We start from the raw sequence: 13,449 nt of genomic DNA, 5'->3' as shown, positions 1-13,449 counted from the left end.
GAGTTACTCCAGCTTTTTGTGTCTATCTTCAACAATACATTATCTATCTATCTATCTATCTATCTATCTATCTATCTATCTATCTATCTATCTATCTATCTATCTATCTATCTATCTATCTATCTATCTATCTCTATCTATCTCCTATCTATCTCCTATCTATCTTCTATCTATCTATCTATCTATCTATCTATCTATCTATCTATCTATCTATCTATCTATCTATCTATCTATCTATCTATCTATCTATCTATCTATCTATCTATCTATCTATCATATAAAAGTCTCGCCCCATCCGTCCGGGTGGCGTCCGGATCCCTTCCTGCCTTTCGATTCGTTCCCGCCGTGCGATGTCACAATGCCCGATGCTCGCAGACGTCCAATCGCGATGCCCGACGCTCGCGGACGTCCAATCGTAACGGATCCATTTACATGTAAGACTTCCGGCCGCATTTCTTCCTTTGATTCCCTGCAGCTCCGAAACCAGACGCAGAATCGCCGACGTCTTTGCCATTTCGGTAGAGATTTCACTTTTCTTTCTAGGTATCCGCACCTCATTACATTTCGTTGTGTTTAAGTACACGTTTTTAATCAAATCCTCCCCCCCCCCCCCCAAAATTTAAAAACTAAACTGGCTTCTCACCCACAGAAGCTGCACCAGCCCCAACCCCTGCTGAACGTTCCATCGTGTGATGTCACAATGCCCAATGCTCAAAGACATCGTTGCCATAGAGGGGGAGTACAGAGAAGGTTCACCAGGCTGATTCCTGAGATGTCAGACCTTTCATATGAAGAAAGACTGGATAGACTCGCCTTGTACTCGCTAGATTTTACAAGATTAAGGGGGTATCTTATATAAACGTATAAAATTCTTAAGGGGTTGGACGGGCTAGATGCAGTAAGATTGTTCCGGATGTTGGGGAAGACCAGAACAAGGGGTCAAAGTTTAAGGATAAGGGGGAAAGAAGAATCGCCGACATCTTTTCCATTTCGGTAGAGATTTCACTTTTCTTTCAAAGTATCCGCTCCTCATTACATTTCGTCGTGTTTAAGTACACGTTTTTAATCAAATCCTTCTCCCCCCACCCCCAGTTTTTCAAAAATAAACTGGCTTCTCACCCATACAAGCAGCCATTTCGGTAGACATTTCACTTTCCCTTCCAGCTATCCACTCCTCATTACATTTCGTTATGTTTATGTCCATTTTTTTCATTAAATCCTTCTTCCCCCCCCCCACCCCCCCCCCCCCGCCCCCCACCCCCCCCCCCCCCCCCACCCCCACTCACTCATTTTGTCGCCTCCTGCTGGCCAGCGACCATAACGGCTGCTGGCGCCCGCAGCACAACCTCCAGCGACGCCATTTAAAAACGGCCTTTCGGGAACGGCTCTACTTCGAGGACCACATCTCCCGTGGGGGCTGCGGGTAGGCAACGGCTGCGTTGGGGCATTACACTTTTAAGGCTCTGTGTGTGGGGATGCTTCGTGTGTGTGATGCCGCCACCGCCACCCCCCTCCCCCTCCCCCCCCGCGTTGCCGAGACGGACCGGACTTCGACGACTTCAAGATACGCTATTTTAAGACGGCCGGGACCCGACTTCGACGACCACGTCTCCCCTGGGGGCTACAGGTAGGGAACGGTCTTTATACACTTTTCCAACTCTGTGTGTGGGGGTGGTTAGTGTGTGTGATGCCGCCCCCCCCCAGTGGGGGCTACGGGTAGGGAACGGCTGCGTTGGCTAAAGGGATCAGGGGGTATGGAGAGGGCAGGTACATCACTCCCCCTATCCCTTCCTCCCTCCCCACTCTTCCACTTCTCTCCCCCTTCCCCATCCCACTCTTTCCACTCTCTCCCCCACCCCTCTCCCTCCCTCCTCCCCATCTTCCCCATCCCCCCTCCCCCACATCTCTCTCCCCATCTCTCACCCCCTACCCCGCTCTCCTTTCCATCCCAAATCTATCCCGTTTCCTCCTCCTCCTCTCCCCTCCCTCCCCTCTTCTCACACACCCCCCCCCCCCCCCGCAAACGCCGTTGGGGAAACAGACCCAACGGGTCTGCACTTGGACTAGTTATTATATAAAACTGTCGCCCCATCCGTCCGACATCCGTCCGGCTGCCTTTCTGCCTTTCGATTCGTTCCCGCCGTGCCATGTCACAATGCCCGATGCTCGCAGACGTCCAATCGCGATGCCCGATGCTCGCAGACGTCCAATCGGAACGGATCCATTTACATGTACGGCTTCCGGCCGCATTTCTTCCTTTGATTCCCTGCAACTCCGAAACCAGACGCAGAATCGCCGACATCTTTTCCATCTCGGTAGAGATTTCACTTTTCTTTCTAAGTATCCGCACCTCATTACATTTCGTCGTGTTTAAGTGCACGTTTTTAATCAAATCCTTACCCCCCCCCCCCCCCCCAATATTTCAAAACTAAACTGGCTTCTCACCCATAGAATCAGCCCCAGCCCCAGCCCCTGCTGAACGTTCCATCGTGTGATGTCACAATGCCCAATGTTCACATATGTCCAATCGGAATGGATCATTTACATATGCCTTTGCAGGAGCCCCAGCCAATGGTGAACGTTCCATCGTGTGATGTCACAATGCCCAATGCTCAAAGACATTGTTGACATAGAGGGAGTACAGATAATAGGCTGTGGGCCGATGAGCTTTATTCTGCAGTTTCGTGACCCAAGTCACCAAACTACATGAAATTTTCACAAATTGTGTAAAAATATTTAAAACAATCACCACTGAAACTCAGAAACACGGGAAAAATGTCGGGAATTTTTTAGTCCAATCAAAGCATGTTTAACATTGAGTTGTCTGCCAGTTGGCCAATCACGCGCTTTGTTTCAGGCTAGCACACAAAATGGCTGAGCGAGCTTCACAGATGCCTGTTTTACTGGAGATTCCGATGTGTTGATCTGTGGAATAAATGTTGTGGAAACTTGCAGCAGGTTCATTGTATTTAGTGGGAAAAGCATAAAAAAAGCTGAAGAAAGTGCTGCGAGGTCGATTAAAGTGCAAGAAAGCAAAGTCCCTGCTGAAGTGAGTTAGTTGATTCATGGGGTCCTTCTTTGTGTTCCAGCACATCAGCAGGGATTACTCTACAACACGCTGGCATTAGTGACAATGTTTAATTTACTGTTAAAGCTTAGTCCCCCCCCTACACTCTTTCCCCTCTCTCCCCCCACCCCTCTCCCCCTCCAATCCACTCTCTCCCTCCCTCCACACTCTTCCCCCTCTCCCTCCTCATTCCCTTACCGTGCACAGTCTCTGTCTTTAAGAAGGAACTACAGATGCTGGAAAATCGAAGGTAGACATAAAAAAACCTGGATAAACTCAGCGGGTGCGGCAGCATCTATGGAGCGAAACCCGGAAGAAGGGGTTTCGGCCAAAAACGTTGCCCTTTTCCTTCGGACCCTAGATGCTGCTGCACCCGCTGAGTTTATCCAGGTTTTTTGTTGTTGTACCAGCCTCTCTCTCTCTCTCTCTGCCCTTCTCTCTATTCATGCACGCCCGCTCCAACCACTCCAACCCCCCCCCCCCCTTCACCTCTCTCCCCCGTCCTCTTCTCTCCCCCCCCTCCTCCCCTCTCCCTCTCCAACCTCCTCCTCCCCTTCCACACAAAATATTTTTAGTGGGGGCAGGTCCACAGTGTGTGTGACTGTTTGTGGAGGCAGCCACGCGCTCACCATTCAAGAAGACGCTCATCTGTTTGTGGAGGCGCGTGCATAATGTGTGACCAAAGATCTTATAGCGGAGATCTCCGCTACAAGATCTTTGTGTGTGACGACACACGCTCCCCCCCCCCCCTTTTGTGCAGGAGGCGCGCGCAGCATCTGAACGCTCCGCGATTGTTCGAATTCTTCACTAACCGTCATTCTGACTTTGCTTGTGAATAGAAAATTCCTGAATTGCATTTGTCTGATGCAGGAAGATTGTTCCCGATGTTGGGGAAGTCCAGGACAAGCGGCTCACAGTTTAAAGATAAAGGGGAAATCCTTTAGTACTGAGATGAGGAAAACATTTTTCACACAGAGAGTGGTGAGTCTCTGGAACTCTCTGCCACAGAAGGTAGTTGAGGCCAGTTCATTGGCTATATTTAAGAGGGAGTTAGATGTGGCCCTTGTGGCTAAAGGGATCAGGGGGTATGGAGAGAAGGCAGGTACAGGATACTGAGTTGGATGATCAGCCATGATCATATTGAATGGTGGTGCAGGCTCGAAGGGCCAAATGGCCAACTCCTGCACTTAATTTCTATGCTTCTGTTTCCCTCTCCTCATAACCCCTCCCTCTCCCACCCATCCCTCTCTCCCCCACCCCCCTTCCCTCTCTACCACCACCCCCTTCCCCTCTTTCACCACTCCCCCTACCCCTCCCTCCCCACTCCTATCCCCTTACCCCACGCCTCTCCCACCCCCACCTCTTCCCCTCTCCCCCACCCCTTCCCCTCTGTCCCTCTTCCACCACTCCCGTCTCTCTTCCTCCACTCCCGCTACCCCTCCCTCCCTCCCCTCTTCCACTTCTCTCCTCCCCCTCTCCTCACCCCTCTCCCCCACCCCCTATGTCCCTCTTCCATCACTCCCCCTACCCCTCCTCCTCCCTCCCCACTCTTCCACTTCTCTCCCCCTCCCTCCCCCTCCCTCCCTCTTCCCAATCTTCCCCATACCCCCTCCCCCACATCTCTCACCCCCTACCCCGCTCTCCTTTCCCTCCCAAATCTATCCCGTGCGATGTCACAATGCCCAATGCTTGCAGATGTCCAATCGCAATGCCCGATGCTCGCAGACGTCCAATCGGAATGGAACCATTTACATGGACGGCTTCCGGCTGAATTTCTTCCTTTGATTCCCTGCAACTCCGAAACCAGACGCAGAATCGCCGACATATTTTCCATTTCGGTAGAGATTTCACTTTTCTTTCTAAGTATCCGCTCCTCATTACATTTCGTCGTGTTTAAGTACACGTTTTTAATCAAATCCTTCCCCCCCCCAATATTTCAAAAATAAACTGGCTTCACACCCATAGAAGCTGCTCCAGCACCAGCCCCTGCTGAACGTTCCATCGTGTGATGTCACAATGCCCAATGCTCAAAGACATCGTTGCCATAGAGGGAGTACAGAGAAAGTTCACCAGACTGATTCCTGGAATGTCAGGATTTTCAAATGAAGAAAGACTGGATAGACTCGGCTTGTACTCGCTAGATTTTAGAAGATTAAGGGAGTATCTTATAGAAACGTATAACATTCTTAAGGGGTTGGACGGGCTAGATGCAGGAAGATTGTTCCGGATTTTGGGGAAGACCAGAACAAGTGGTCACAGTTTAAGGATAAGGGGGAAAGCAGAATCGCCGACATCTTTCCCATTTCGGTAGAGATTTCACTTTTCTTTCTAAGTATCCGCTCCTCATTACATTTCGTCGTGTTTAAGTGCACGTTTTAAATCAAATCCTTCTCCCCCGCCCCCCCCCCCCCAATATTTCAAAAATAAATTGGCTTCGCACCCATAGAAGCAGCACCAGCCCCAGCCCCTGCTGAACTTTCCATAGTGTGATGTCACAATGCCCGATGCTTACAGATGTCCAATCAGAATGGATTCATTTACATATGCCTTTGCAGGAGCACAAGCACTTGGTGAACGTTCCATTGTGTGATGTCACAATGCCCAATGTTCAAATACATTGTTGCCATAGAGCAGTGGTTCTCAACCTTTTTTGCCCCATGCACCCCTTTCACCATATGTCAGAATGTCATTCCCCCCCTCCTTTCCAAGATTGTCTGCCTCAAAGGCAATAAAAAGATCAACATTCTAACAGTTTGCTAATCTGTGCTCCCAATTCCCCCCCCTGAAAACCTGAAATCCCCCCCTGGGGGGGAATTCCCCCCTGGTTGAGAACCCCTGCCATAGAGGGAGTACAGAGCAGGTTCACCAGACTGATTCCTGGGATGTCAGGACTTTCATATGAAGAAAGACTGGATAGACTCGGCTTGTACATGCTAGAATTTAGAAGATTGAGGGGGTATCTTATAGCAACGTACAAAATTCTTAAGGGGTTGGACAGGCTAGATGCAGGAAGATTGTTCCAGATGTTGGGGAAGTCCAGAACAAGGGGTCACAGTTTAAGGATAAGGGGTAAATCTTTTAGGACCGAGATGAGAAAAACATTTTTCACACAGAGTGGTGAATCTCTGGAATTCACTGGCACAGAAGGTAGTTGAGGCCAGTTCATTGGCTGTATTTAAGAGGGAGTTAGATGTGGCCCTTGAGACTAAAGGGATCAGGGGGTATGGAGAGAAGGCAGGTACAGGATACTGAGTTGGATGATCAGCCACGATCATATTGAATGGTGGTGCAGGCTCGAATGGCCGAATGGCCTACTCCTGCACTTAATTTCAATGGTTCTGTTTCCCTCTCTTCACCCCTCTCCCTCTCCCACCCATCCCTCTCTCCCCCACCCCCCTTCCCTCTCTACGCCACCCCCTTCCCTATCTCAACCCGCCCCCTTCCCTCTCTCAACCCGCCCCCTTCCTCCTACCCCTGTCCCTCTTCCATCACTCCCCCTACCCCTCTCCACCTCCCTCCCCACTCTTCCACCTCTCCCTCCCCTCTCTCCCCCTCCCTCCCTCCTCCCCATCCCCCCTCCCCCACATCTCTCACCCCCTACCCCACTCTCCTTTCCCTCCCAAATCTATCCCGTTTCCTCCTCCTCCCCCCTCCCTCCCCTCTTCTCACCCCCCTCCCCCCGCAAACGCCGTTGGGGAAACAGACCCAACGGGTCTGCACTTGGTCTAGTCTAGTCTCCTTTAAAATTTGTAACTAAAATTTGGTAAGTCCACCCAAAAAAAACCATGTTGATTTTATTGATTTATCTGTGCCTTTCCATCTGTAGGTTATTGCACAATCGTTTTTCCATGACATCCCTAGCACTGGCATAACTGACCTGGATTATTGACAGCTTTGCTGCTCTTCTTGAATAAAGGTACCACTTTGACTCTCCTCCAGCCACCTCGCCTGTGGCCGAAGATTTATAGATCTCTGCCAGGTCAGCTAGATAAGAGGTTCGGAGCAGCAAGGGGCTGATCACTTTGTTAAGGGTACAGGCCTCCTAACAGTGGATAGGTGATAGAGTAGATATGTATACAGAGCACAGAGATATACAAGAGTAATAGGGTTATGTAGATGATTTCAACTTGCCCCTGTACAAGCTTTGTTGTGAACAGTGCTAAGGGGGCTGATTCTACCTGTATGGCATTGTTTGAAGTCTCTCATTACTCGTGATCAACTCCTGCTCCTTTGAATCTCCCCATAATGCCTGATGATTTTAAGATGGCATTGAACGTGATGAATTATTAAATAAAAGATGCCAAAAAACTGAAAGTGCACTGAACGACTAATGTTATAATTGAATAAAGACACAGATAGAGATATTTGGGAGGTATACAAAAGTGCTGGAGAAACTCAGCGGGTGCAGCAGCATCTATGGAGCGAAGGAAATAGGCACCGTTTCGGGACAAAACTCTTCTTCAGACTGATTCTTTGCAATGCCTTAATTTGTAGCATCATTATTACCTGCGATGCAGTGTGGTTTGAACAATGCATTTAATATCAGGATGTACAGTCTAATAGACAATCTTCTGTGAATTACTGAAAAACCTTCTTCCAATTAAAAAAAGAGCAAAAGAGACTGTGGATTTGGAAGATATCAACAAGTAGGTCTACGCTTCTGAAGGAGCTGCCATGCCTTCTGGATCTGGAAATACAAAAGAGGAAATGAATAATGTTAATCTCAAAGGCAACAACCTTTCAAGTCATCGGTGTGTACTGTTGACCAATATTCACTCCCAGTCGGGACCTTGTTTCATTCTACCATTTCCATAAAATCATGGGAGATCCCTTCCACCTCTGCAACGGACTGTTCCAGCTGCTACGGTCAGGCAAACGCCTCCGTTGCCATGCTATGAGAACGGAGAGGTTGAGAAGGAGTTTCTTCCCAGAGGCCATTAGGACTGTAAACTCCTATCTCACCAGGGACTAACTTTACTGAACCACTCTACTGCTTTTTCCTTCCGCCCACAATATTTAATATGTAAAATAATATGTGATTCTGTTCCATTCTGTTTGTAGTTTGTTTGGTTGTTTGTCTTTTTGCACAAAGTCCGCGAGCATTGCCACTTTTCATTTCACTGCACATCTCGTATGTGACGAATAAACTTGACTTGACATGACTTGACATTTTTGCAGTCATTGCCACTTTCCATACCAGTGCTTCCAAAAAGGAATTAGATAGGCAATAAGGAAAAACTAAAGATAGACACAAAAAGCTGGAGCATCACAGTGGGACAGGCAGCATCTCTAAAGAGAAGGAATGGGTCGAGCCCCTTCTTCAGACTAGTCATGGGACAGGGAAATTAGAGATATAGACAATGATGTAGAGCAGGGGTTTAAACCTTTTTCGTCCCGTTTACCCCAGGCAACTTTAATCACACATAACAATGTGGTTTCACTTATTTATGAACAACTAATGATGAACTGTTACCGATGTACCAGAACCAAACACAGTCAATCAATGAGAAAAAATATGTACAAATCCAGAATCAACAAATTTACCCCCTGGGGGTAAATGTACCCCAGGTTGGAAACCCTTGATGTCAAGAGATATAGAACAACGAATGAAAGATATGCAAAAATATAAGGATGCTAAAGCAAACAGGCCATTGTTTGCTGTTAGTTGGGTGGAAGCGAGAAGCTGGTGCGACTTGGTTGGGGGAGGGAAGGAGAGAGAAAGAGAATGCCGGGATTACTTGGGTAGTGAAATCAATATTCAAACCACTAGGCTTGAAGCTTGCCCAATTTGCATTTAGCCCCATTCTGACATTGGAGGAGACTGAGGACAGAAAGGTCAGTGTGGGAATGGGAAGAAGAATTAAAGTGTTTAGCAACCGGGAGATCAGGTAGGTCAAGGCGGGCTGAGCGAAGGTGTTCTGCGAAATGATTGGCCAGTCAACGTTTGATCTCACTGATATAAAAGAGTCCACATCTTGAACAACGGATACAGTAGATGAGGTTGAGGGAGGTGCAAGTGTACCTCCGCCTAACCGGAAAGGACTATCGGCGTTCCTGGACAGAGTCGAGGGAGGAGGTAAAGCGACAGGTGTTATATCTCCTGTGGTTGCAGAGGAAGGTACCTGGGGAGTGGGCGGTTTGGGTGGGAAGGGATGAGTTAACCATGGAGTTGCGGTGGGGGTGGTCTCTGCGGAAAGGGGTGGAGATGGAAAGATGTGACTCGTGGTGGGATCCCATAGGAGGTGGCGAAAATGTCAGAGGTGTTGCATTTTGGGACATCTAACAAGGGCAGGACCTACACAGTACATGGCAGGCCTCTGGGGAGTGTTGTAGAGCAGAGGGATCTAGGAGTACAGGTGCATGGTTCCTTGAAGGACAAGTCACAGGTGGATAAGGTGGACAAAAAGGCTTTTGGCACATTGGCCTTCATCAGTCAGAGTATTGAGTATAGAACTCTGGAGGTCATGTTACAGTTTACTAAGACGTCGATGAAACCGCATTTAGAGTATTGTGTTCAGTTCTGGGCACCATGCGACTTGTGCAGCTGGGACATGTTGGCTGGTGTGGGCAAGTTGGGCCAAAGGGCATGTTTCCACACTGCATCACTCTATGACTCTAATATATGTTGTATGCAACGGCTGATGGGGTGGAAGGCAAGGACTAGGGGGACTCTGTCTCTGTTGCGACTAGGGGGAGGGGGAGTAAGGGCAGAGCTGCTGGGTACCGAGGATTCACGAGTGAGGGCCTCATCTATGATGGGAGAGGGGAACTCCCGTTCCCTAAAGAATTAGGACATCTTGGATGTCTGATTTGGAACACCTCATCTTGGGCACTGATGCGGCGTAGATGGTGGAATTGGGAGTAGGGGATAGAGTGTTTGCAGGAAGCAGGATGGGAAGAAGTGTAGTCTAGATAGTTGTGGGAATTAGTGTGTTTTGTGATAAGATGGATGTAGAGATGTCATACAGCATGGAAACAGGCCCTTTGGCCCAATTTGCCCACGTTGAATTAGGAAAGAGATTAATGTTTTTTCCCCCTCAAAGGATAACACGTCTTTGGAACTCTCTTCCTCAGAGGAAACAGAATGTTAAATTACTTTTAAGGCAGATGCAAGATTCTTAGTAAGTGAGAGGGTGGGTTTGCCAGGGATGGCTGGGAGTATGGAGATGTCAGCCATGGATAAATATTGATGGACCGGTCAGGTGGATAAAAAGTGGCAAATTGAATTCAATCTACACAGAGGGGAGGTTTTGTATTTGAATTTGGAAAACAAGGCACGGAATACACAATAAATGATGTGATTCTGATGTGCAGCAAGATCTTGGATTAAAGCGATGAGGATTTGTTTCTCATCCAAAGAATAGTAGGGATTGACACACTCTGAACCTCTCATCACAGTAAGAAAATTAAACAAAGGAGGCACAAAAAAGGCTCTGATACATTTCAGTCTCGGCTTCTTGTATTTGAATTTGTATCTTGTACATTGAGTACATTTCTTCAAGCTTGTAGCTAAGATGCTTGTTACATGGATAAAGGAGATAGAACTATCTTATAGATAGATATCTGAAAATATATCAGCATCTGAAAATAAGCACACAGCTACATATGAAATAATGCACTAACCTGCTCCTCTGTGAACTGTGGCTCCCACTGGGTACAAAGCACAACATTGGCATGGTGTACCCGCTGGGCACTGGTCCATTGGTTTGCAAGCCGCTTCTTTGCATCTTCTTCATTAATGTTGTCTCTTTCCATAATTCTCTTGAGTGCCTAGGATACAGGAAAAACCAGATTTCTTCTTTGGAGCTAACAAAACCAAGCTTCAGAAACATGACAAAAACACACGATACCCAACATTGTAAGCGAGTTAGAGAGGGATTTTCCCCAATTCCGAAAAAACGCTCTCAACCACAAATGTTTTTCTTTCCACAGATGCTATTGATTTGCAGAATGTTTTCAGCATTTTCTGTTTATACTAAGGACCAAGGCAGATGGAATAATGGTACCAGCGGAAAGGTGGTGATTAGGGCTGCCCCCTTCCTCCACCGATTGCTCCCACTATCCTGACCCAAAATGTCCATGTTCTCCAGAGACGCTGCTTGACCTGCTGAGTTATAGTCATACAGCATGGAAACAGGCCCTTCGGCCCAACTTGCCCATGTCAACCAAGATGCCTCATCTACATTAGTCCCACCTGCTTGTCCCTCTAAAACTTTCTCATCCATGTACCTGTCAAAATGTTCTATTCGATTTTTAATGTTGTTATAGTTCCTCCTCTAGCAGCACATTCAATATACACACACCTCTGAGAAAAAGTTGTCCTTCAGGTTCCTATTAAATCTTTCCCCCCTCACATTAAAGCTGGGTGAAAGACTGCATTCACCCTATCTATCCCCCTCATGATTTTATACACCTTTATTAGATCATCTGCAGCCTCCTCCGCTCCAGGGTATAAAGTCAGAGTCTCCCTATAGCTCAGGCCCTCAATTCCTGGCAACATCCATGTAAATCTTCTGTACACTCTTTCCAACTTTACTCCAGCACTTTGTGTTCTTTTCCTAAACCAGCATCTGCAGTTCCTAATGTTTACATAATAGACGGACATAAATACAACCTACCTCATCCTCTGGAACAATAATGACCCAAACCTCATGAACCATATCCATCCAGCCAGCTTCCAGCAAGAGTGCAGCATCTAACACACATACAGATTTACCTGACAAGAAAGTAATGAAATATTGAAGGAATTCATACTTAGATTGTAAATAAACTCAGTGGTGTAATCCACAAATGATGAAAATGAAAATATGTACTTTATCTAAAATTCACTTTTGAGTAAGAGTTAAATATATTTTCCAATATGGGAGGAAATCATTGCTCTTTCAATCAACAGGTGATGACTGATCAAATTTCACTGCATCCGCGGATAAACAGAATTATCATTCTGGATTTTACAATCTTTGGAAGGAGTAGGATGGGGACCCACAGCCCCGTTTATATCAACAGGTCGATGGTTGAAAGGGTCAAGAGCTTCAAATTCCTGGGCGTGCACATCTCTGAAGATCTTTCCTGGTCCGAGAACACTAATGCAATCATCAAAATAGCACATCAGCGCCTCTACTTCCTGAGAAGATTACGGAGAGTCGGTTTGTCAAGGAGGACTCTCTAACTTCTACAGGTGCACAGTAGAGAGCATGCTGACCGGTTGCATCGTGGCTTGGTTCGGCAACTTGAGCGCCCTGGAGAGGAAAAGACTACAAAAAGTAGTAAACACTGCCCACTCCATCATCGGCTCTGACCTTCCTTCCATCGAGGAGATTTATCGCAGTCGCTGCCTCAAAAAGGCTGGCAGTATCATCAAAGACCCACACCATCCTGGCCACACACTCATCTCCCTGCTACCTTCAGGTAGAAGGTACAGGAGCCTGAAGACTGCAACAACCAGGTTCAGGAATAGCTACTTCCCCACAGCCATCAGGCTATTAAACCTAGCTCGGACAAAACTCTGATTATTAATAACCCATTATCTGTTATTTGCACTTTATCAGTTTATTTATTCATGTGTGTATATATTTATATAATGGTATATGGACACACTGATCTGTTTTGTAGTAAATGCCTACTATGTTCTGTGTGCTGAAGTAAAGCAAGATTTTCATTGTCCTATCAGGGACACATGACAATAAACTCACTTGAACTTGAACTAAAATACGTTCCTCCGGAACAAAACAGATTTATTGGAAATTGCAGCAGGAATGAATGACTATAGAAACATAGAAATTAGGCGCAGGAGTAGGGCATTTGGCCCTTCGAACCCAATATGATCATGGCTGACTATCCAAAATCAGTACCCCGTTCCTGCTTTCTCCCCATATCCCTTGATTCAGTTAGCCCTAAGAGCTCTATCTAACTCTCTCTCTCGAATACTACTGCTTCCTGCCTGCTGGCTCCATGCGATGCTGCAAGTTCACTTTCCTTTTCTCAGCTGTTTGCTGCCGTTCTCCACCAACTTAATCAATGTGCTTTCTGCAATGGTACTGACAATTTGGGATAAATGTCCAAATCTGAACCTAACATTTTAAATTTGAGTTTTTATTAAACAGTTCCACAGCGAGTTCATTGTTGGGATATTTTACAATACAATTGCATAATCATAATCACACTAAATCTGGGTACAGTATAATAGCCCAAATGCAATAAAAACCCCTGATATCAAGAACATGTACAGAGATGAAAATCGAATGCCTGAATATAGAATATGTGAAATAAATGAGCCACTGCTTCATAGCACCAGTGAGCTGGGTTCGATCTGTCCTGGGAACTGTGTGTGTGGAGTTTGCATGATCTCCCTGTGATTGTGTGGGTTTCCTCCGGTGCTGAAG

The 13,449-nt window shown here is 46.9% G+C and overlaps 2 protein-coding genes across 3 annotated transcripts in view; both read right to left on the bottom strand.

Moving 5' to 3' along the window:
- Positions 1-7,586: 7,586 nt before the first annotated feature.
- coasy (Coenzyme A synthase) overlaps positions 7,587-13,449 on the bottom strand; it is a 32,223-nt gene continuing 26,360 nt past the window's right edge. For both annotated transcript variants that reach the window (XM_033034806.1, XM_033034807.1), the window contains exons 8-10: positions 11,686-11,783; positions 10,691-10,837; positions 7,587-7,754 (exon numbers count right to left, since the gene is read on the bottom strand). In XM_033034806.1, coding sequence (XP_032890697.1) covers positions 7,707-7,754; positions 10,691-10,837; positions 11,686-11,783 — 293 coding nt within the window. In that variant the 3' untranslated portion in view covers positions 7,587-7,706. The remainder of the gene's footprint in view (positions 7,755-10,690; positions 10,838-11,685; positions 11,784-13,449) is intronic.
- The window catches only part of naglu (N-acetyl-alpha-glucosaminidase), a 52,917-nt gene continuing 52,411 nt past the window's right edge, over positions 12,944-13,449 (bottom strand). The window contains exon 8 of the mRNA XM_033034803.1: positions 12,944-12,985. The gene's annotated coding sequence lies outside the window, so the exon portion shown is untranslated. The remainder of the gene's footprint in view (positions 12,986-13,449) is intronic.

Source organism: Amblyraja radiata, chromosome 16 (genome assembly GCF_010909765.2).
Source record: "Amblyraja radiata isolate CabotCenter1 chromosome 16, sAmbRad1.1.pri, whole genome shotgun sequence".
Classification (NCBI taxonomy): Eukaryota; Metazoa; Chordata; class Chondrichthyes; order Rajiformes; family Rajidae; genus Amblyraja; species Amblyraja radiata.
Note: the sequence above shows the minus strand (reverse complement) of the source record. Positions and strands in the feature narration are given on the sequence as shown.